We start from the raw sequence: 25,618 nt of genomic DNA, 5'->3' as shown, positions 1-25,618 counted from the left end.
TCTCTGACATTCTTAGTCAAGACATAATTGCTGTTATGTAAGAAACATGACTAGTTCAAATGAGAAAACCTAAACATACTATCATTGGTGGTGTACTAGGCACCTTTTCACCATTGTGACCAAAATACCTGGAAAGAATAACTTAGAGAAAGAAATGTTGTTCTCTCTTGTGGTTTTAGTGGTCTCAATCTACTGTTGATTGGCTCCATTGCTCTATCCCTGAGATGGGGCAAAACATCCTGGTACAAGGTTGTGATGGAGAAAAGCTTCTCAATTTATAAAGGCCAGGAAGACAGAGAGAGAGAGAGAGAGGTGTTCCAAGGACAAAACATAAACCGTAAAGGCACACCCACAGTGACCTACTTCTTCCAGCCACGCTCCACATGCCTACAATTACCACAGAGTCCATTTAAATTATTCATCCACCAACTGGTTTAATCCATTGATTAGGTTACAGCTCTCATAATCTAGTCAAGAGCTTTTGGAGGACACCTCATATCCAAGCCATAACAGGTAGTTCACCAATAAATGCCCTCCTGGATCACCTTATATTGAATTTCCAATTATTCAAGTCACAGATATTCTCAGAGCAGACAGTTAAGGATTATCCAAGGAAAGTTTACAGCAAGAAAGATACAAACAAAATTATCAAAGTGAAGACAAAAATTGGAAGAGATACGATACTAGAAGAAATAATAAAAATGAGTATAAGAAAATATTCAAATGACATAAATAAAGGGCACCTAGAGACTCAAAGTATAAAAGAAGGTATAAAATTTTGCACCGGTTTGGACAATGAAGGCCATGAAATTGAAACCGAAAATTAGAGCAAAAATCAATGAAGGTGAGAAAAGAAATACAAGAGATTAAAAGATAAGATCATGAGGTCAGACAGCTAAACAACAAGAGACCCAGAAATAGGGGAGGAAATCCTCCATTAAATAATTCCAGAAATGTTCTCTCAACCGAAGGACATGAATTGCCAGAAAAGAATATAAGAATGTAGGACTCAGCAGTTCATGAGAATGAATATTCACCAATAGAAATGTCAATTTAAAATTACAGAACAGAGTCAAGCAGAAGAGAAAGGGAAAAGACATAAAGGGTTGTAATCAAAGAATAAGGATTATAAAAGGATTATAAATAAGGATTATAAATGACCTCACACTTTCACAATAGCAACATAACAAAAAAAAAGAGAGACAAATATCTTCATATTCTACAGAAAAATGATTCACTCTGTAGGATTATATACCCGATCAAACTATCAATTAAGATGATGGTACAACAAAGATATATTTAGATAAGGTCTTAAAAAATATAAATCCCCATGTTTTCTTTTTCAAGAAGCAGCTAGAGAATGTAGTCACCAAAATTAAAAAGTAAAGTAATAAAAAGGAAGATGTGTAAGACTCAAAATGTACTTACACGAAGATAGGAGAAGGTAATTTACCAGGCTGATGGAGAAGAGAAATCTTAGGATCAAATGTGCACACCAGCCATGGAAGACAAACAGTCCGGATTGAAACAGAGTGATTTGAGGCATAGACACACTGAAAGCTCTTCTCTCTAAAATTCTTGCCATCTCTGTAGCATCTTTTTTTAAAAAAAATATATATTTTTAATTGTAGTTGGACACAATACCTTTATTTTATTTATGTATTTTTATGTGGTGCTGAGGATCGAACCCAGGGCCCTGAACGTTCTAAGCAAGCACTCAACGCTGAGCCCCAGCCCCAGTCCTCTGTACCATCTTTAATATGAAACAGACACATAGATAAACCTGCCAAGATTCTTGAATATACTGTTTGTTTCTACAGTTAAGTTGATGACATTTTTTCTTTGTCTCCTTTAATATCCCCCTGAGAGCTGCTGAGTCAGCTGAGGACCCACTTCAGGCAAAAAAATTATATTGTGTTCTCCTACCCTTAAGAGCTCAAGGTGGACCTTTGTGTACTTAGAACCAAAAACTACTGAGCATTCACTTTCCTCTAATCATATCCACGAAAAGCATCTACTACCTGAACTGGGCTGCTGTGTTGGCATGTGAGCTGACTGTGGCTACTCTAGGTTCCATTCACAGGCTGATCAGCTGATTTTCTTGGAGAGCCTTTCAAACACTCAGAACTACAAAGGGCAATTTTTTTTTTTAAACCAGGGACTGAACTCAAAGATGCTTAACCACTGAGCCACATCCCCATTCCTCTTTTATATTTTATTTAGAGACAGGTTCTCACTGAGTTGCTGAGGGCCTCACTAAGTTGCTGAGGCTGGCTTTGAATTTTCTATTTTCCTGCATATATATATACATATACATATACATACACACACATATTCAAAAACAAACACAAAATTATAATTAAAATATAATTTTCAAAGCATAATAACATTTTAAATCATTTGACCTATTAATTCTCTCACTACATATCTAGCCTAAGTAAATAAACAGATGTGGGGAAAACAATTGTACATACAAATACTCATTTTAAAATTTAAAATATTTTTAAAATAAAAATATTATTTTTACTAAAGGAAAAATAAATACAGCTTAAATATTTGCTAACATAAGATAGTTAAATATTTCCACAATAAACATTAATAAATGCTCAAGACATAATAATAAGAAAGATAGACACAAATAAATAGATACTCTTAATTTTGTAATATGAATAATATTCAAAAGTTAATGGTGGTATATGTACTGTGAGATTTGAGGTACTTTAAAGGTTATTATTTTTTATTTTTCAATTATTTCCAACAGTAGTTTATGATATTTTATATTCTTAGATACATAAATATTATGTTAAATAATATTACATTGAAAAATATGTAAATACATACACACCGTCTTGTCTTCACAGTTATTTATTTCTTAAACAAATTAACAATAGCATTGAATTGGCAAAAGAATTGATGACAATCCAAATCATAGAGAACAAAAAAAAAAAAAAATGAAAACTTAACTTGATCCATACATTAGGACTCAAAAGTACAAAGTATATGAATAAGAGACTATGTCTGTACCTTCTCTTTTAACGAAGACATTTTTCAGATATTAGTAGCCAATATTTTCAGAGTAGTAAAATGGGAAGTTGTGTATGATTTTTCCGTGGAATAAAAAGTATTAGTGTTTAATTATTCTTGTGGCAGATATTTGTCATTTTCTTCTCAAATATCTACCCTCCTATAGTCTTTCTCTATTGAACAGGTCTAGACGCTTTGATGCTAGATTTACCAGACTTCCCTATCAGCTGGCTTCTGATTATATTCTGCTCTTGAAACTGTGGCACCCCGAAAGACATGTGCTTATATCCCTCTCAAAAGAATCTACTGTAAAGAACAAACTACAGTTGCCCCATCTTTGGATTCACCATCTGGTTCCACCAAGGTCACTCTTCTTCTGTGGTGATACCAGCCAATGACTAAGCATGACAGACATACTATGGCCTTCCCACTATGAAACATATGGTTCCCCACTATAGGACTCCCTCCAATGACAGCCTTCACTAAGCGATTCCCAATAGGCCTGGACAAGTCTTTTTCGACTATGCTAAAATATGCAGGTCTTACTCTTAAATCACATGTCAGACACTCATTGTTGTCCGGGGATTCATTCCTTCCTGGGAGAGAAGCTCCCTCTCCCCTATTTCAAAGGTGTTTCTCCCAGTAAATTTCTTGCACATTGAATTCTGTCTTGAAGTCTGCTTCTTCTTTCTTTCGTTTTTTTAAAAAATTGATACATTATAATTACACAAAATAGTGGAGGAGATTCTCATTATATATTTTTATGAGCACATAATGTATTTTGGTCATTACTATCTACCTCTTCAACTCCTCTTCCCCATCCTCAACCCCTGACTCTTGTCCTCTACTGTACTGGTCTTAAAAGTCTGAAGAAGGCACTTACAAGATAGGAAGACTGAAGGGATGAAGAAGACCCAATATCTTTTACTACTGTGGCTTCCTAAGTGCTAAGAGACTGGGGACTTTAGCAGCAGTAACACCTAGTGGTATTGACAGCATTCATCCTCCCAGGCTCTTGGAGTATCATGGAAGAACTGGTTCCTAGTTTCCTGCTCAAGGGCAGTACAAGTCATTCCTAAAGCAGCAATGGGGCTTTAAGGAGCTATGGACATACCCAACTATAAGCTTGAGCTTTTCCACTTCTAGGGATACTAATACACACTTTCTGAAGTTATATGTACCTGAGTAACAGTATCACTCTCCCTATTTCCACCTCTAGTCCATCTAACACTTTTGCCAATAATTCCCTATTAAGCCACCCTACATTTCTTGATAGGATACTGAATGATATACACCTTATCTTTTCATTCTTTTTAATCGCAAAGTCTCATTTTATTAGCTATTAAGAGAAATAGAGGGACTGGGGTTATGGCTCAGTGGTAGAGTGCTTGCCTAGCATTTGTGAGGCTCTGGGCTCGATTCTCGATTCCACCTACAACTAAAAATATATTTTTTAAAAAAGAGAAATTAATACTAAATGTGAAAAAATATTGTACATGGTTTTTATATAAGCAGCAATAAGCAAAAATGAAACTTAACAAAGAAGACTTTGTAAAGAAATTTAGGGTGTAGTTATAGAATGCTTTTCCTATGCCCCAGTTAAAGTATATATTTATGGATACTTTTCAAATACATATATAAATACTTATCAGAATGATAAGTGGGAAAAACTTGAATACGTGTCTATCATATGAAATATGAAGCTCTAGAAATATAGTCCAGAGGGTGTTTTTATATGTGAACAAAAATACATGTACCTACAAATTATGTCCACAGAAATAACAGTCAACAACTGGAAAGTTCCAAATTTCCATCAACAGTAAAAAAAAAAAAAAAAAAAAAAAGATACATTTCACTATATTCATATAACAGAATCCTATTACAGTATAGATCAATCTCAAGAGAAAATGGTGAGAGTAAGAAGCAAACTACATTTAAAAAATATATTAGTAGGATTCCATTTTTACATAATTAAGACAACAAAATGAAATTCTATTGTTTAGTCAAGAAAGGAGTTCCTCTGAGGAAGAAGAGTTACACCAGTGAGAGATAAGGCATTTTTTTAAGAACTGAAAATATTCTATTTCTTATTGTGGTTGACAATTGCACACTTATTTGTCTTACAGGTATTTTTTAGAGCACTTATATATTTTTTGCATTACTATGCATTATTATTATTATGTAGTATTTTATGCACTATTATGTAAGCATGATATATCTTAACATAAAATATTATTTAAAAATCAGGGTACAGAAGCCACTTCAGGAAATGTTACTCTATCTGCATGGTTTAAAGCAGAATCACTAAGGGAAACATTATCTCTCACAACTAGTCTGTGTCAATAAATGCATGCATAATCAGTAAATGAATGAATAATAAGCTCTCAAATATGTAAAATGTGTTTATGAACCAGATACAAATATATCTAAGTATAATTCAATAATCTCTTGTGGAAGAATTCTAGGTTACTTGATTTTTAACTTCTTGGTATGTTTGTTTGTTTCTGAAGTTTCTCAAAGAAACCTTACTTTGAAAATTCAATAAGACACATAAATGCATTTCTGAGAGTTCAGAATACAGTTACTTTATGTAGTGGCCATTTTTCTTCCTCTTGGGACATTAAGCTGTTTTTCATCAATAAGATTCTTAAAACACTATGAATTATAAATCCATGTTCTAAAACGTTAGTGTACATCATAATCTGCTGCGAACTAGCCCAATAGAACCTAGTAATATCTTAGCTAAGTTGGACTAAACAATTTCAACTTTGACCAGAATTCAAAGGATCTTTCCCACCACCTCTCCAGACTGAGCACCACCACCGGTTTCACTCTCTGCTCTCCAGCTAAGACACTCTTCTTTCAGCTCCAGAGCCCTCTTTCCTTACATCCCAGCACCTCTGCACAGGCTGCAGCTCCTGCCTAATACCTTGCCCTACTCTCTGTCTACTTACCTCCCACTCCCCTTTCAGATCTGAGCTCAAATGCTCCTCCTTAGAAAAAATTTCCCTGAACCCCTTCCACCTATTTTACATCCTGAAATTGTATTTTTATAACACATTAATCATTCTTAATTAAATATGTGTTGGTGTGATTATCTAATTAATGTTTTTCTTCCTAAATATACTATAAATTCCATTAGGCATGGATCATGTCTATTTTGCTTATATTTGTATCATCAGACACAGAATATATATTTTGTCTCCTGGATGGCTGAATGATTAAATAAGCTACTAAATGAACCAAGAAACAAGTAAAGAGGCACACCTCCCCCCAATTCTAATGCATGTCATTTAACCCAGACATAGAACTAAAAGTCAAATTTATTTAAAAAATAGGTTTAAAGAAAATATCCAATTAAAGGATGTAACTAAGGTTAATAACAAAACAATATTCTATTATTTAGTCATGAGAGAGTTATTACAATGAGGATGACATAAAATTAACCTTATCTAATCAAATCAACTATTGGGGGATTCTCCTTCTGTATAACTCTCACCTATGTGTATCTTTCACACAAAGTATAGATCCTTTTCCAACACAAACACCTAGCTATGACTCATTCACTTTAGATTTCGTTTGGATGTGGTGGATAGGGAACAAAAAGACAAGAAAACATATTAGCCATCTAAGATTAATGGCTATATTTTTCTGTTTGGAACTTGGAGTCCTAAACTAAAATGCTTCCTCTCTGATCCCCAATATCTGAAGCTACACCTAATGTAATTGCTTCCAAGGGGGAAATACTGCTTATGTTTTCTGACTAGCTGTCACAGTGTTCTGAGTTAATTCCCCCTGAAATGCCCAGCTCAATATAATTGTTAAGAATTCAGGGCAGAATCTTTCTGTGGCAGTGTAAGAAGTAAACTTATTTGTCTTTGTGTGAGGGACTATTAGTTCCCAAAGCACAGAAGATTTTATTAAGAAGATGACAACAATATCTGATTTTCAGATATCTGTTTTTTTCAAATCCAAAAGCTCTGGATTTCTAGTGTTTCTATATCATGTTCAGAAAAGGGGGATGACACATTCTCCATGTGGTTGCTCTTGAGAGCAGGACATTGTTGCACTGGTATTTTGGTAGAGCTATTTATTCAGTTCTTTTTTCATCTTTTACACTTACCTATCCTGTAATGACCTATCCTCCACTCTCTTCCTCTGTGCACACAATCCTGGTTGCTATTTCTCATTGTCTCCAGGCATGCTTGAAAGCATTCATACTTATTGCTGTTCTACTTGGAACATCCTTCCCCTTGATATTCCCATGGCTGAAAACTTCACGATTCTTGCCCAAAGGCCTTATTTAAAAGTATAATCCCTCCTGGACACTTTCTAGACCCCTTTCTTCCTTTATATATTTTCCCGAGCATTTATACCATAAAACACAGCCTTTTATTTCTTTTTCTTTTTATTATCTATTTCCCACTTCTCAGATAAAAGCCCCATGAAGACAAAGATTTTTGTCTCTTTTATGTACTGCTATATTCTCAGTCCTGACTGTAGGTACTCAAAAATTATTGAGTAAACAAACAACTTTTCCATTAGAAATATCCAGTCTGAAATATTCCTGAAAATATATCCAAACTGGATATATATCCTCTTGTGGAAAAATTATGGGTTACTCAGTTTCTCATCTTGGTATGTTTGTTTCTTTCCAAAGAAAGATCAATAAAATCTATGGGTCTAGGAGGACTTATCCTCAGAAAGGATGCTTTTACCAAGGGACACAGAGAAAGTCTCACTAGACAAAAAGTTTTATTTGCTGGGGGACCAGTCTAGGCTTCTCATACCCAAGGACCAGCAAGAAAACAAAGGAGTTAAATATTGTGAGAATATAGCTCAGTTGGCAGAGTGTTTGTATCACATGCACAAATCCCTGGGTTCAATTCCCAGCAACATACACACACACACATGATAGAACAAATGACACTGGAAATCAGGAAGAATAGGGTGGCTGCTATGTTCTGAGTCAGGAAGGAATATATTAGGGACATGGATGATTCACTGGGGCATTTGTGGCACTCCAAAGGCCAGTTACCTCCATCCGTGTGCAAGTACAACTATCCTGGCATTAAGAGTGTGGTGTCCCGGGGTTTAGAATCCCCAGTCCAACATCAGGCAATCTCCTGAATAAATAAAGCGCTAACTGAAGGAAAGGGAGATGTAGAATGGCAAGAGTGGTGGGCATCCGAGTTTCAGTAATGGCTTTGGGAGCAACTGAATTAGCAGAGGTCCCCATGACACCTCAAGTAAGTTTTCTTTGAAATCATGGCCAACCACAATCTTGGATAACCTTTTCTTGGAGAGAATGGACTTACATGAGAAGCAGGTAGATCTGAGAAGTCTGAGGAGTGGGCTGCAATGGAATTAGCAGTTGGTGGGTTGTTAAGATCTTTTAGCCACTGTGCACCTTTCCTCCACTTGCTATGAATTAGCTGACTACAGTTCACAGGCATCCCTCTACTAAAGAGAACCACTTCCCTAGGAAGACTACTCCCTACCAGGGAGAACACCCTAACAGCCAAAGGCCAATGGCACAAGAGCAAAACATATGTCCATCTAGTCTCAAGGAGAGATCATCTCTGCAAATGTTTCAAAGCTTCACCATACGACCAGACTATGAGATTAGCCAGCAGAGACCCTCTTTGATTCATACTTGGTTTTCATCCCTGCTCTATCTTGCTTTCCTTGTCTCCTCCTGAGAGTACTTGTTTAGTAAATTACATAAGAATTCCTGACTTGGCTCTGCTTTTAGGGAACCCTACCCTAAGATATATGATATGCAAATCATCTCTAGAAGAATGTATCCTGATCAAAGGTCTAAAAAAATTCTCAGAAACATGATTCCAACAGACATTAGCTCACAAAATTTAAAAAATAACCACAAAACTCTATAAAAAATAATATAGAAGGAAAGTCACTGGAAAGAAAACACAAAAAATTTATAAAATGTAATCTTTAGGGGAAAATATATATTATAGATATAGGTATAAAGAAGAAACTGAAAACATGAGAATAAAATTATCAAATGCAAACAAATTAGCAAGACAAAAACTTTTAGTAGCATACAATAAATGAAACAAACTCATTATGTGGATTAAAGAGCAGATTAGAACCAAGGGAATACGGAATTAGTATGGCATAAAGATGATAAGAATAAGTATTCCAAACACTGCACAGAGAGATTGGAAAAGTGATGAGATACAACAGTGTGACAGGCGAACCACACCTAACATCCAAGCGCAGGTCTAGCTGTGGAGAAGCAGTGGCAAGAGATACAGTCTAAAACTTTAAAGTTCATGAGAAATACTAATCCAGAGACTCAGGACATCAACCAAATCCCAAATAGTATAAATAGAAAGAAATTCACTATTCAATAAATATCACAATTGTGTGGTATAAGACTGCCTAGATTTGAATCCTGTGTTGTTTACCAACTAGGCAACTTGTGATGATACTTTAACATTTCCTTATCAGTGTCTGCTCTGTAAAAGTGGTTATAAAGCTGGGCATGTTGGTGCACACCTGTAATCTGAGCAGCTTGGGAGGCTGAGGCAGGATGATCGTGAGTTCAAAGTCAGCCTCAGCAAAAGCAAGGCACTAAGCAACTTTGTGAGACACTTTCTCTCACCCACAGAGGTATATGATCAAAAGCCGATTCCTTAGTCACTGCCTCACAATAAATAGTAGGTGAATCCGCCTGCTCTGCCCTCTGTTCCTTGTCAAAGTCCATCTAATGTCCAAGGTAAACAATGACTCCTCTTTAGGTGAGTGACAGAGAATAGCTGATGTGTCCATGTATATAAAAGAAAGAAAGATATTTTCTGCCCCTTCTGAAAACAGAAAAATTCTATCATTTAGAATGTAAATTCATCTTTCCAACGGCCAGATATTTCAGGTGTCTTCAAGGTCTTGACTTCATATCTAGGGAGATAGTGCCCCAACCATTCTGTCCTCTAAGAGCTTAATAAGCAGAACTTATGCAACTATAACCATTTAGGTCTTTAGGGAGATGAGTTTTATTATTTATTGATCCATGAAATTAACTACATAAATAACTTTAGATCTAATACTCATAGTATATGAAATCTCAGGGGGCCAGGGCTTTTTACAGGACAACTGAAAAAATCCAAGTTTTAAATCACCAAAACAAGTGCTTGGCATATGGTAAGCATAACTTAAAGGGTTTGTTATACAAGTAAAAAAAACAAATAGATTAATGAAACAATAAAGAGCAGAAAGTAAAGAAATTCAAAAATATATAAATGTAAGGATCAGAAAAGACAAAATCTGGTCCTTTGAAAACTAATAAAATTGACCAATCCCTAGGGACACTAATCCAAAAACCAAAGATATACTGCACATGCAAGCAATACTCAGACTGAAAGAGGAAATATAACGACAGGGATTAAAAAGATGAAAAGAAAATACCTTGAACAACTTTATTAGGACTATCACATTGGAAAAACAGTTGGCATTATCTGGTGAAATTTAAGATATGTTTGCACTGTGATCCAGCAATTTTGTTCCTGAGAATGTTACCTCAAAAAAACCTTGCACAAGTACACCTAAGGAAAAGGCCATGAATGCTCATGGAAACATTGCTCAGATTTGCAATAAAATTGAACACCAAATGTTAATATACAAGAGAATAAATACTGAATCTGTGGAGGCTTCATATAATAAAATGTGGATCAACTGTAAAAAAACTAATATACTATCACTACAATGCTGCATATCAACTGTAACAAATATAACAACCACCACCATTGGACAAAATAATAAATTGAAGAAAATGATTTATAGTATTATACTATTTATATAAATTTAAAAACAACCAAAGGTAGGCAAAATGCCATTTGGAGAAGCATATCCATATTTTATAGTGAAATTATTAATAGAAGCCAAGGAATTATAATTGCAACATCTAGAATGATGGTTATCCTGAGTAAAGAGGAGCTGTAGGAATGAAGCCAGAGCAGAGACAGCCAGTTTCAAAAGTATCAAATGCAACATTTCTCAATTGGCAAGTGAGAGCATTAGTAATGTTCACTTTATGAACCTGTGCTATGACTACTATATATATATATATATATATATATATATATATATATATATATAACACTTACTATTTTATGTGTAAAATAGTTCAATATAATTAGAGCATTTTATCTGAAAAATGTAAAGGTGGAACAGAAAGGAAAGAGAAAGGAAGGGAAGGAGGGAGAAAGAACAAGAGCAAAGGGGAAATCTCTTGTAAAATCTTCACCCAAAACATCAATGGCAAGGTGGAAATGAAACAGCAAAACAACCCCAAACTCTACCTTATAAAATGTCTTGGATTTGGTAATTTAACCAAATTTCCTGACCTAATGTGTAAGTTCTTGTATTAAAGTATGTTCGTGGCAAATAATAAGAAAGGATCTTAGTTTTGGAGTTAGCATAGAACATAAAACAACTTAAACATTCTTAAAAGTAAAGTAACTTTAACAACAGTATTAAATATACACTTTGGGCAACATTATGAATGATTCTCATCTTTATGAATGAGACCTCACCATTTGGCTTTCTAGATGAGAAAGATCTTTTTCAGGAAGATTTTCTGGGCCAGGCACAATTCCTATGAATCCCTCCTACTTCTTTCAGTTAAACAGGTTAGGAATGGGCACTGGGGTGACCATGACCATCAAGGCCAATAGGGATGGTGTCTTCTCTTGTTAAGCTCAATTCGGGGCTGGACCCCAACAGTGTGCAACTCTTTGAAAAGGTATTTAACACTACCTTGTCCCTAAATTGGTTCACTGTTGCAAATGTGGGACCACAGGGAATGTTCTTCTTGGCATCTTGTAGGGATTCTGACCGTGGAAATGTACAGGGAAGCATTCCCCTGGGGAGAAAAATCCTGGAGGGTAGCAGACACCCTATTTCCCACCCTTAGAATGCCCTGTAATCTCTCTTAGGATCTAATAATATATGTAATATATGTGTTATGTCTAGCTGATATGGCAATGCCCTGAGATGCCTCTTTGTTAGAGCCTCATCAAGCCTCAACTTTTATTGCAGGCACATAGCTCCTAGGAATAGAAGAACTTGTCTATTAGATAACTACAATGTTTCACCAAGCTCTGGTGCTCCTGGAGCTGCCCACCTAACAGTAATTTCAGACAATGGACTTTCTTGAGAATTGGACAAAGCTCCTAACATTGCATATTGTAACTGTGAAAAGCAACTGCAGAATAAGCAGCCTTACTGATACTCTAAGCAATAATGTGTTTATGGTACTAATGACCTAATATATTCTATTGGTATAAATAAACGTGGCTTCTTGGACAAAGAGCCATTCTGCCACCATCCCTACCTCTGCACTTTGTCTCTCTATCTCTTCTTTATTATTATTCTTCACATCATCTTTTTAATTTTACATAGATAATAGCTGTTAAAGAGTCTCACTAAGTTGCTGAGGCTATCCTTGAACTTGCAATCCTCCTCTCTCAGCCTCCTGAGTCACTAAGCTTGTCAAGCATTTAATGTTTGGCTAATTGTATGCTATATTTAAAATATTATGTAAATTAAGATACACACATGGTGGGTCAAAACCAGAATTATATGAAGGAATTCTTCATAAAATTCTATTTCAAAAGATATCTCTTTTGGCTTGAAATACAAGAGGAAGAGATTTGTTTTATAGGCATCACTCCCTCATATTACAACTCTCCTCTCCTTGGCATTAATGTTCCATATAATGCCAATTAATGCACATGTGTAACTAATTTAAGTGTTATAGGGTTCAAAGCAGTCTTAATTCCCCCTTTTCCCATAAGTAGAATAAGGAAGTAAGTTGATGGTCTCTAGACTTTATAGTGGACTTAGAACTGAATTATAAAACCATATTTCATAGAAAAATCTAAATTGACTTCTCAGGTTATGAATACTTGATTATATTAGGTACAGTTCAGAAATAGCCCCATTTTAACTCATCTGGAAAAAGCAGTTATTCATTATTCTGAGCCTGATGGCCAGGAAAGAGGACAGGAAAGGCATAATTTTGAGCTGTCAAGCTTAGCACATGTATATAGAACAAATATCCCCACTTTATTCTATGGCAGAATTGAGCCTGATGCAGATGGGGCTAGAGGAGGTGTCCAGATGGTGGTGGAAGAAACACTTTGGCCACAAAAAGTGTAGAAAGAAATTTTATATGTGCTCTGTATGTATTATTAAAATACATATCATTAAAGATGCCTTCTTTATGAGGATGACAGCAATCTGAAACTCATCTTTATTACTCACCAGTTCAACATTTTTAACATTACTATCTTAAAAGGGAAGGAAAGATAGAGGTAAGATTTTATACTCTTTCAACAGCATTTATAGAAATGGCAGTCATCCTGGAAATACTGTGTTTCCTCTACCAATGTCATCTTAAGGATAACTCTCTGCATTTTTACTTAAATAAAATTGTCAGAGAGGACCCACACCTAATAAAATGTAACAGACCAGTGAAGGCAGAACAAGACAGTCTGTGTTAAGGGAAGTCCACTTCAGCACTGAGCTGAGAAAGGAAACAGAAGAGCTTACCTTTATGATGGTTTGCACTGGATACAACTTTCCCCCACAAGGTTACAATGAATATTATTATTAGCAGTTTTCCTTTTGTTGCTTTCTGTAAGTATCTCTTACTCATCCTGCAAATTAAAAAAAAATAAAGATCTTCAGTAAATCATTGCATTTCTATTATAATTCTACTGCATTTAAACCTTCCATGACACCTTTATACACATAACTCCTGATAATTGTATTTTTGCACTTGAAATCATTTGCTCTCTACAACATGAAGAGAGCACGTGAGACTCTTTCAAAGCACCTTGATATGAAGCAAGAGTTAAGCAAAGTCCTACCTGAGTTAGACTGTACCAACTTAATAACTGCCTAAATCAATTCAGAAATATTACCATTTTTCTCCATATAAACATAGATTTGACTTATTAACAAAATGTAGGACATAGTCATTTGAATAATCTTTAAGTAAATGATTTATTGTTTTACTTTTTTTTCCTAAAGAATCTTTCTTTGACACCAAGTCACATGGTTAGGGTAAACAATTTAGATAAAACTGCTCAAATGAATTCCTGCACAGAATAAAGTCACTTCAAATCTATTTTTTTGTAATAGGCTTCTAAAAATCATCTAGTAACAGAGTTTTCTTAACTGCAAACTAACCTGCTCAACTAATGTGGCAATCTGTTCCTGGAGACACAAAGTTGTTAGAAACAACCTCTCTGTACTTTATTAGAAATAGGAGAAAAATGAAAAGGCTGAACAAAAAAATGCCTAATTATATGTTATTAATGTTTTCAAATTGAGCCCATAAAACTCAGGAAAGCAAAAAAAAATATATGATAGTTATCAATAATAAAAGTTCACCTACTTTCACCTGCACATTATATATTATTTCTTTTGTCTTTTAGGAAAATAAACTGGGAGATAGGTATGTCCATTCCCATTTTATAGCTGATTCAATTTGGAAATTTTCCTGAGGTTGCATTTAATGATAGAGGAAAAATTCAAACCTAGAACTATATAATTCTAGTATCCTTACATAAGCCACTACATTGCTAGGAAAAAGCAGAACTAACAATGAAATAGGTTCCATGTACATTTATTTATGGGGGAAATAAAATATATGTGTATCACCCAGTGCCTTTCAGCCTCAGATCCCACAAAGAACTCCATTTTGGCTTGACCTACATCTACCCTGTTTCTAATGCAATTGCCTGGGGTCACTTCCTTACCTAACTGCATTTCTTTTCCTCCTGAATTCCTTAAGTTACCCTTTCCTCACACCTTTGCCTCCAAAAAAACATTCTCCATCTTCAAAAATATGACCCAGCGGTAGCAATGTTGGGTATATGATCTCAGAGAAGTCTTTTACATGGATAATGCATGAAAAAATAAATATCTTACATATGTCAATAGAGATATATGCTTACATTTACTAACAAGGGAAAGTTGTATACATTAATATATGGCGGCAAGGAAGCAGTATTGTAGGATTAAAAACAGGAATTCCTGAGTTGGACTGTCTGAATTTGAAGGTAGGTTCAAACAGTTTCTAATTATGTGATCATTACACTATTAGATTTCCTTCTTTCCTCTCTTCCTCCCCTCCTTCTCTCTTTCTTTCATCTCCTGCTTTAGCTTCTAATACAAGATCTTTGATGCTCCTACTGAAGTTTCTTCTGTAATATGAGGTAATGTATGTGTAATATCTGGCCTACTGAGGGTTCACTGTTTATGAAATTAGAAAATATTCAGTATTTGGTTCTATTTGGTCCTTCAGTCTTTGAAAAACCTGTCTCCTTCATGACATGATCAAAGGGAGTTTCCGTAACACCTATGGCTGCAAACTTTCCATGGATCTTAATCTTGTAACATGTTTTTTTTTTTTTTAAAGTACAAGGGGCCAGATATTTAAGCTTTAAAATTAATTTACATGGACTCTTTCCTTTAATCCTCGTATCAACATAATGAGATAGGTATTATTATTATCATTATTGAGAAGCCAGAATTAAAAAACAGGTAGTCAGGGTAGATCGATAAATCGGGCCAGACTGAAGAAAATGGAACAAATCGGTTTGAGTCCAAAGATTGGAAACTGTGCTGATGGGAGATTGAAATGTTAATGTTCCCAAAGCAGGGCTTCTACTGCCCATCCTAAAGAATTGTTAAGGAAGCAACTCCTGAGCAGACTGGAATTACTAATTAATTCACCCAGGACCCCCTTCCTACCCAGATCACTCCTCCCTCCAGCTCACCTGTTTCCCACTTTTTGGCCATCCCACTGAGCATCTCCTGGGCCTTGTCATGTATGAAAGAAGGAGAGAGATGAGGGGAAGAGAGCAGGAGAACAAAGAAAGCCTAGGACACATTAAAAAACAAAAAAGCAGAATGCCTTCTTGGGATACCAGAATACCAACAATGGCCCCTTTTGCCCTTCCAGGAGAAGTCTATGTTCCCCTTCTTAAATAAACACTGCCTTATATGCTTGCCTTGGTGTGCTTCTCTGATGTTATACTTTAACACGTGAGGAAGCAGGACTCATCATTGGTAACCAGCAGTATCGATTTTATTGGCAATGGGTTTGAATCAAGTTTCCCCCTATGTGACTTTGAACAAATTACTTAATAATTTAAAATACTTTCATTGTCAGCAAAATAAGAATAATACCTATTTTACAATATTGTTGGTATGAAGACCAAATTTTAAAAAGTCCATGTTAAGTTCAACACGAGGCTTAGCAGATAGCAAATGTTCAATAAATGTTACCTGTTATTATGATCCCTGCTTAATTCTATCAGCATATCCTATTCTCCTTCTGTAAGACAGCAGTTCCACAGACTATTAACACTGTCTTAGTGAAAAACAAAGGGAGAAATATATTTGTAAAATTCTGGGTTCAACAAATTTAAGTAGAATTTTAAGATGCATATTGTTAAATGTGCCTTCTCAGAAACATTTTCCAGAAAACTTTTCCCGCGAGTAACGAACGCAGGACACTAGTGTCCTCAGGGAGCCTCTTAGAGAAATATTGAGTTTTAATAATGATATGGCTTAGTACTCACTCACTCTCTCATTAACAAAATGCCCATTTCAAACCTTCCATTCTATTGCCTTTGTTTCCTGTCAGCACTTTGTTAGTTTTAAATTCTCCTCTTTTTTCCATATTTTCCAACTGCCTGCCTCTCCTTCTATATCCAATCCTGAAATCTTTCTGTACAGCTGATCATATATCAGAATGAACAACAAAACCCATCTGACAGGAAGAGCTGCTTAGCATAATTCTTGATAATAGCTTTCCCATAGCAAATAGCCTCTGCTCTGAGGTCAATGACCCATCATTTTTTCCATACCATTGTGTACCCACCAAATGAGATGACAGAACTGACAGTTGGTCAGACTGATAACTAGACATATGGAAATGGAAACACCCACAAAGTCATCAGGCTGTCAAAGTAAGGAAAGAAACGAGAATGCAGGTCAACATTTGGAAGGCTGTAAGAACACTACCTTCTCCTTCTCTTACCTTCCTATCTTTGTTCCAGTCAGTCACCATGGATTGCCACTACCATCTCCTGAGTGTCATTACATGCATACACTTACACCAACCCCGACGGCAATACTGCAATTCAGACAACTGACATTTCTCCCTGGCCACAGCATCCTACCCACACCCCCTGCCACACATATCACCTTCCTATAGACTTAAATCCATATGTCATTCTCTATGCTGCAGTCAAATTAGGAACTGTGATCATGAAACACCATTGCGTAAAACCTCCACATAATTTTCCTCTATAGGTAGGGGGGAAAAACCCATAGTCCTTAGCAGGGTATAAAAATCTTGTCTCAGGGTTTTGCTCTGTTTTGTTGTTTCTTTGTTTAGTTTTGTTTTGTTTTAATATTGAGGATTGAACCCAGGAGTACTTCACCACTGAACCACATCCCCAACCCTTTTTTAATTTTGAGATGGGGTCTGACTAACTTGCAAGTTAGGCTCTCGCTAACTTGCTGAGGCTGGCCTCAGACTTGCAATCCTCCTGTATCTGCCTCTTGAGTAGCTGGCATTACATGTGTGAACCACCTTCTTTGTGCCTCTAATCTTTTAATGGTTCTAATCTTATTTTATGACAATTCTCCCCATCTTTGTATCCACACATATTCATGATCTGTTTTTCAACTCCAAGAAATTTCCTCAGTGGCTTCCAGATAGATTTCACCTTAGGTCACCTGACATATCTCAGCCACTCATCCCATCCCAGTCTTTAAAATGGCTAACTTCTAGTCATTGGTCATGGTGCAGATGGGAATTCCTTACATAGGATTTGTTCAAGACCATTTTGTTGTGTGTCCTTTTTTTAAAATTTCTTAATTTGTTCTAATTAGTTATATGTGACAGTAGAATGCACTTTGAAACATTGTACACAAATGGAGCACAACTTCTCCTTCCTCTGGCTGCACATGGTGCAGAGTCCCACCTGTAATGTAATCATACATATATATAGGGTAATAACGTTCATCTCATTCCACCATTCTTTCCATCTCTACACTCCCTCTCCTCCCTCACTCTCCTCTGCACAATCCAAAGTTCCTTCATTCTTCCCTACCCATTCCCCATTGTGAATCAGCATCCACGTATCAGAGAAAACATTTGGCCTTTGTTTTTTTGTGTTTGGCTTATTCACTTAGCATGATATTTGCCACCTCCATCTATGTACCTATAAATGCCATAATTTCATTCTTCTTTAAGGCTGAGTAATATTCTATTGTGTATATATACCACATTTTCTTTATCCATTCATCTGTTAAAGGGCATCTAGGTTGGCTCCATAGTTTAGCTATTGTGAATTGAGGTGCTATAAACATTGATGTGTCCTTCTTTATATACAAGACCCATTTGCCACACTGTATAGTCTGTTTCCTTGTCTTCATTTAACATCTCACATATGACCCCTGAAAACAGGGACTGTTCCCTGTCCATTTGTGAATATACACAGCTTGATTCAAGGTACAGCCCAATACAAAAGCTGGAAAATAAAAACTTCTTGAAGGTTGGTGTTGCCTTACAGCCAAATGCCTCATTTCCTCACCACAGGAACAAGAAGCAAGAACATGTGATATCTTTAGGATCAAAGTAGGAAACAACAAACAGGAAGAAAGTGAGGAAAAGAAGTGGAAGGAGACAGGTCCAACTGAAAAAAAAAAAAGAAAGAAAGAAAAAGGAAGAATTCAATTTTGAAAGGTTTTCTCTGATTTTTAATTTAACATCAAGTTTGAAGAAAGTGAAATGTAATGGGGTGATTGAGGATTTTGGGTAGAGGCAATTCCAAAGTGGGATGGGGGTCAGGGAGCTGAGTGATACCTTTCTTCCTGACCTTGTACAAGAGCTCGGAGGGAGGGCATCCCTTCTCATCCTATTTGCTAACCACCAGTCTCACTTTAAAAGTTTCTCCCATCACTTGGAATGGTCACATTCATCTGCAAAAACAGCAAAATTTAAGTGCAACTTCAAAACCGGAGTGAAAAGAAACTGAAAACTGAAGGATAAATACAGAAGATGAAACCTTGAAATTGCTCCTCGGGCAGCAGCAGCTTGCAAGCAACATAAGGGAAAAGGGACAATTGAGAAATGGTAACCTCGAGAGCGCAGGATGCGGAAGCAAAAATCTGTCAAAGTGGAGGACAATTCAGTCTCCCAGACTTTACCCCCTTCCCCCCTTATGCTACATGTTTCAGTGATCCTCACTGAGATTTCAGACTTCTGGATGATTTAAAACCCTCCTACTCTCTCCCATCTGAAAAACACATTTAATTAAAAAAAAAAAAAAAAAACAAGAATTTAAAAACTGTTATGTTCCGGGAAAGATCATTTCCCCATAGAAACACAAAGTTTAATTGGTCTATGGAAGAGAGAGTAGAAAGAAACGGGGGAGAGAGCCTGATGTCTGAAGGAAATAAAAATTAGCCGCCTGGACTCCACACACCTGTTCTCCCCTTGAACTTAAGACATTTCGGCAATATATTAAAGCCTGTCTATAGAACATTTCTCTACATTCAGCTAACATTCAGACAAACCCAGTCTTAGCTAATTACAATGGCAAGAGCTTTAACAAACAAATTCAGTACAGAAGTCAATCCTTAAGGTAGAATCCTACAATTGATAAAGCAAGGGCTCAGAATGATCTTTATGAAATGTAAATCCAATCATGTGTTACCCCCTCCCTAACAAACACCCCTTGCTGAAAACCTCCAAATTTAATTCCTCACCTGAAATGAGAAGAAAACCTAAATTTCCTACTGAAAAGGAAGAGCCCATCATCTCACCCTTCAACCTCTCTGACTTCCCTTCATGTCCCTGTTCCCCACAATCCCTACCCTTCAGCCACACTGGCCTTCCTTCTGTCATTCTAGTCCTTGCTCTCAATGTTTGCTGTGTCTGCAGGCTCTCCCTCCAGTCTTTGCATGGTGATCTGCTTGTCATAACACCTCCAGACACCACCTCCTGACTGTCCTGCTAGCCAGCGTGCAGGGAGACTGACCGCATGCATGCAGTATCTTTCTCTCCTCAAATCCTGCAGTATCTTCTCTGTCACCATGATCTGAAGTTAACTTACTTATTTCTTTAAATATTTTTATAAGTTTATATAAACAAATCTTCTTCCCATTAAAATTTAATTTCCATAAGGGCAGAAACCCTATTAGGCATTGCTCAAGATAGAACGTCATCTGGATCCCAGATCTCAAGGTATATTCAATGAATGAACTGATATATTGATTTTATCATCAGAATAAAGGAGATGAAAATTTTAATGGAAAAGTTTCATTCTATATTTTAATGTAAAAAATCAAATTTTCACTATATTCAGCAACTACAAATAGCAATGATAAGAACAGTGTTCAGGTTGGTGGAATAATGGAAGATGAAGTTGAAGATGAGGAAACTGAAACAGATGAGATGACTTGTCACAGAAAAAATGCAAAGAAGGAAAGTAAAGGTGGAGTGGTGGCTAGAGAGATTTGAACATGTGACAGCAGAGAGCCAGAATAAAGGGAGAAGCTAAAGATATTAAAGTGATGGTGGATTGTGAAAGTTGGCTTTCAAATGAGGTCAAATAATTCATAAAAGATTTTGTAAACCTAAAGCATTATATGAGTATAAATTTATAATTGTTATTATTACTTTTACTTTTTTTTAAAGAGAGAGAGAGAATTTTTTAATATTTATTTTTTAGTTTTCGGCAAATACAACATCTTTATTTCTATTTGGTGCTGAGGATCGAACCTTGGCTGCACGCATGCCAGGCGAGCATGCTACCGAGCGTGCTACCGCTTGAGCTACATCCCCATTCCAATTACTTTTACTTTTTATAGAAAGAGAATATATCCTCCAAACTGAAATCATTTTTTGTTCTACCTAATAGGTTACTATAATAATCCTACTAAATCTGACATCTAGACCAATGTTTCCCTACGTTGCTGTATTCAATTCTAACCTGATTTGCATTTTGTGAAAAATACTATAGCTCTATCTAATATATCAAAATTACTTACTAAAATAGTAATTATTTTTGAGGTAGACAATAATATCAGTGTTGAGAAGGACAGAAAGTTAGAGATAATATTAAATTGACAAAGATAGTAAAGCACAAGGGACTCACAGAAGCATGTTGCTGTAAGAAATATGTAGCAACAAATTTAATAAATAATCATGTAACTCTACAATAACACTGTGCTGTGTTATAAATATGTACATTTACATATATGTATATATATACACATATATATATTCCATAAGTTGAATGTTACCTTAATTATTTTTACTATCACTATTCATTTTGCTTTCATTATGCATCATATATTCAGTAAATCACATTATAGTATTTTCAATCATACTACAAAGCACATTATCAGAACCTCCCTGTTAAAGAACTAGAATATAGACTTCTTGTTTTGTAAATTATCATCAAAAGCTTATAGAATTGCATTTTCTTACACCAGTAATATTATTAACCTAAGTAGGTCACATTTTCTTCAGTAACTTCGAAACATATATTTTGGAAGTAAGTTTCTCAACCCTTTCTGAATTGACACAGATGATTTAAAATGTTCATTATATTTTCTATGTCAACATCTTGAGATGAACCCACCTTTTGGATTCTGCTTAGTAGCCAGCCTTAAAGATTTATCCAAGAAAGCTTGACTGGTTTCTAAAGATTGCCTGGCAGAAAATACAAACTTCATAAAAAAAATCACAGTTACCTGCTTTCTTCACCCAAATTTTACACTTTCATTTATTTCCCCACAGCACTACAATTTTGGTAGGCACAAATCCCAGGAACACAAATGATTTATGCCTAGCAGCATGAAGCCAAAGCGCTGGATTTGCGCAATGCTTTTGCCACCCACAAGTTGAAATGATACAGAATAAAAATGTATTATCATTTAAATGATTTCTCTAGAAACATACAATTTATTCTAAGGCTCCAGCTCTAATATCCAAAACAGACAAAACCACTATAAGGCAAAAAGAAAGCAATCATTTAAGATTTATCAACGTGCTAGAAAGATACCTGAAATGATCAAGGCTTAAGCTACATCCCTGTGCACCTGCTATTACAAAAGAATCACTTTTCTATCTATAAAATGGGAATGTCAACTATTTTACTCAAACAAAAATTTCATTATAATAAACAAAAAATCATGTAACATTTGAACTTAAAAGAAAGACACATATGGAGGTACTATTATTTCTTCAGAGGCCCTTCTCTCAGAGATGGACTTGAATGTCAGAAATACCTACTGTCATTTGATCCTGGGCTCCAATACATAGTTTAATGAAACTGACAGGTTTACTTAACAATTTTGACTCTGAATGCCCACATATGGAATGCATGAATACTATTACATATTAGTAGGACTTCTGTAAAGAATAAATACAATGTACTATAAAGCATCTAACACAAAGCTAGACATAGAATAGGCTCTCAAGAAACTGTAGGCATTTCCTATAATATTAATAACATTTTCTGGATCATAATCTAGCTAGGACTGAGGGGGGAAATAAAGGTCTTTGTGCCATATATTCAAAAAGCACATGTTAATCGCAGGTAAGAATTTAAGCTAACTTTTAGAAACTTATCCTAAATCTGCAGAATTAAAAGACAGAATATGAATCCATTGCTAAAAATAGAAGCAGGACTAATAAAGAGTATCCTCCAATAGATCAGCAAAATGAATGTTCATACTGGCATATTAGAGAATAGACATCAATTCAATAGATGGACCATATCTCAGGATTCTTAAGTAAGGGATAAATACTATTCAAAGTAGAGATATATACAGCATAGCATAACAGAAATTATTAATATTATACTTTTGGAGCTTAAAATGCACTGGCTCATTCAACATCCAATAAACCCTCATGTTAACTCTTTGAATGAAGCTCTGCATGTATTAGGATCCCCAGATTACATGTCAGCAACTGAAAGAACAATTTAAAGACAAGTAATAAGTGATGGAGGCAAGTCCTAAGTCTGCCCACTGACTTGGTTCTCTTCTTGAATGAACTTTTGTCCATACATCCTGTAATGGGGCCTAATAGTACATGATGCATTTTAGACTGTTATGTGCTAAGAAAAAGATTAAAATTAAGTGCTAATTCTAGTTATTTAGAAAATTATCAAAAGAAAATCACCTAATTGCCATGATACTGAATAAACTAAGTACCAACGTATCCTTTTACTGTGTATGATAGGGCTATAAAATGATCAAGTTCTAAATGGTGCACCATTTATCATTTATATAAACTGCATGGTCTGGTGAACTGTGAGTTAATATTTTCAGAGCTAAGTGCCTTACTTCTACTAGATACCAGTCTATTGAGATTAGACCTAATGGAATTGCTACATGAGAAGTAGCAGCCCTAGGTAGGGTTGCCAAGTAAAATACAGTATGCCAACTTAAAATGGAATTTATCTGAAATTCACATTTAACTAAGCGTCCTATAATTTCATTGCCAAATATGACAACCCTGCTTTATTTAAGCAAAAAATTCACATCGACTTCTATGTGAAAGCATGCTTATCTAAACAAAACCAAGTATAGAATTTCACAGAGGGCAAAAGAGACTAAAATAATGAAATCTTTATTTGTTTTTTTGATTGACTGTTTTCTGCATTCAAGTCCAAGAGGAGATGGCAAAAAACTACTTTTTACACTTGGCTACAGTTCTACTGGCCCATTGAGAAAATTCTGAATTGTTTATTCCAGTTTGGAAATGTAACAAATGTACTTTAATATGGCAATAAGACATGAGGGTTTGTGACTTGGCTACATACTAGCTGTTAGAGATGTGCTATTTAATTTCACAAAAGCTTCAGCTTATCTTCTATAATATCTGGATCATACTTCCTGCCTCACTGAGCTGGTGGGATAGTAAATGAGTTAATTTGTGTAAAGTACTCAGCACAAATCCTGACGCATAGTAAGAAATCCGTAAATGCAAGTTGTGGTACATTCATTTAAAATTCTGGGATTGACTTCTTTTTATTGGCTCTTTTTAGTAATATATGAAAGTAGGATCCGTTTTGCCATAATGATAAAAGCATGGAATAGACCTCATTCTAATTCAGTCCTCATTACCTCTCATTTTCTTCCCCTCCCCCACACCCCCTGCTCCCTGATATTTAGTGATCTTTCTTCAATTTACCTATAGTTTTTTTTAAAAAATTTTTTGAGGATGTACACAATGATGAGTTTCACTATGCAATATCCATAGATGTACATAGGAAGGTTATGTCAGATATATTCTATTGCCCTTTCCTTGCTCCCACCCTGCCCTGCCCTTCATTCCCCTTTGTCAACACCATTGAACTTGGATTAACTTCTTTATTCATAAGGAATAACTAATTGGTTAATTTTCAGAGCTGTCTTAATAAGCACCACAAAGAAGACAATATTAAATATATTCCTTCATTCTTACAAGACCAGTTGAGGTATTTTCTTCCTCTCTCAGACAGTGTACATAGTTCAAGGGCAATGAATCCATCAGATTTAAATTCCATCTCTCTTTTCATTTATCAAAATTAACTTTAAACTACATAATTTCTCTAAATATCTGTTTTGTATTCAATGCATCATGTGTAATATTTGTTTATTGACTTAAATATACGTGTGTATACACACACACACACACACACACACACACACACACACTTTTGTTTCCTGGGCCCAAATATGTTCTTTCTAAGGAAACAATAACTAACAAAAGGCAATGTGGTAATATAACTAAAAAAATGAGATTCCAATATATATATCCACTATAAAAAGTATATAATATTAAACAATAACCCATGAACAAATTTTAGTCTAACAGAGCTAAAATTTAAAATGTATTAGAGTTATTTATTGAAAGTAAACTTAGCTTATAAAATTTAGCTTATAAAATCCATCTTACCGCCAAAATCTTGACAATATTTTAAAAGAGGGCTATATCATTGAAAATAGACAAAACTTCATTTTATATTTGATCTCTCCTATAAGTACTTCAGGTAAAAGATCCAACAATCAGAAAAATTTGGATTTACTCTCTCCCACCCCCATATTATAATGATGCTATGTAATAAGATGGCCACAAACAGATGTCAGTGCTTTTTGGATGCAGACAACCCACAAGACATCCACCCCAAATGACAGAGATGATTGCATTTTATAACCATTGTGTAGTGACAACATCACTAAATACAGTAAGAGAAAAATCTCTTCCAATTATATATAGCTTTATGTAGATAACTATTTCATCATAAGATTATTGTTTAATTTTGTAATTATGTATGGTAAAAGCAGAGATAGCCTGCATACATCTAAGTTCCATAAAGTTCAAAGCAAAATATTTTATTTATTTTTCTAATAAAACTATTATAGTTGTTACAGCAAAAAAATATGCTAATAAAATCAGTTCTAAATATTCTCCATTTTATTACATGGGAACTATTGAGTGCTTTTATTCCTTCTGTTTTGGTGTACCTTTTCTCTTCGG

The 25,618-nt window shown here is 35.3% G+C and overlaps 1 protein-coding gene across 1 annotated transcript in view; it reads right to left on the bottom strand.

The window, feature by feature from the left end:
- Window positions 1–25,618, bottom strand: part of Tafa2 (TAFA chemokine like family member 2) — a 296,677-nt gene that overhangs the window by 77,768 nt on the left and 193,291 nt on the right. The window contains exon 2 of the mRNA XM_077799045.1: window positions 13,603–13,709. Coding sequence (XP_077655171.1) covers window positions 13,603–13,709 — 107 coding nt within the window. The remainder of the gene's footprint in view (window positions 1–13,602; window positions 13,710–25,618) is intronic.

Source organism: Urocitellus parryii, chromosome 5 (assembly GCF_045843805.1).
Source record: "Urocitellus parryii isolate mUroPar1 chromosome 5, mUroPar1.hap1, whole genome shotgun sequence".
In the NCBI taxonomy this organism is placed as follows: domain Eukaryota; kingdom Metazoa; phylum Chordata; class Mammalia; order Rodentia; family Sciuridae; genus Urocitellus; species Urocitellus parryii.
Note: the sequence above shows the minus strand (reverse complement) of the source record. Positions and strands in the feature narration are given on the sequence as shown.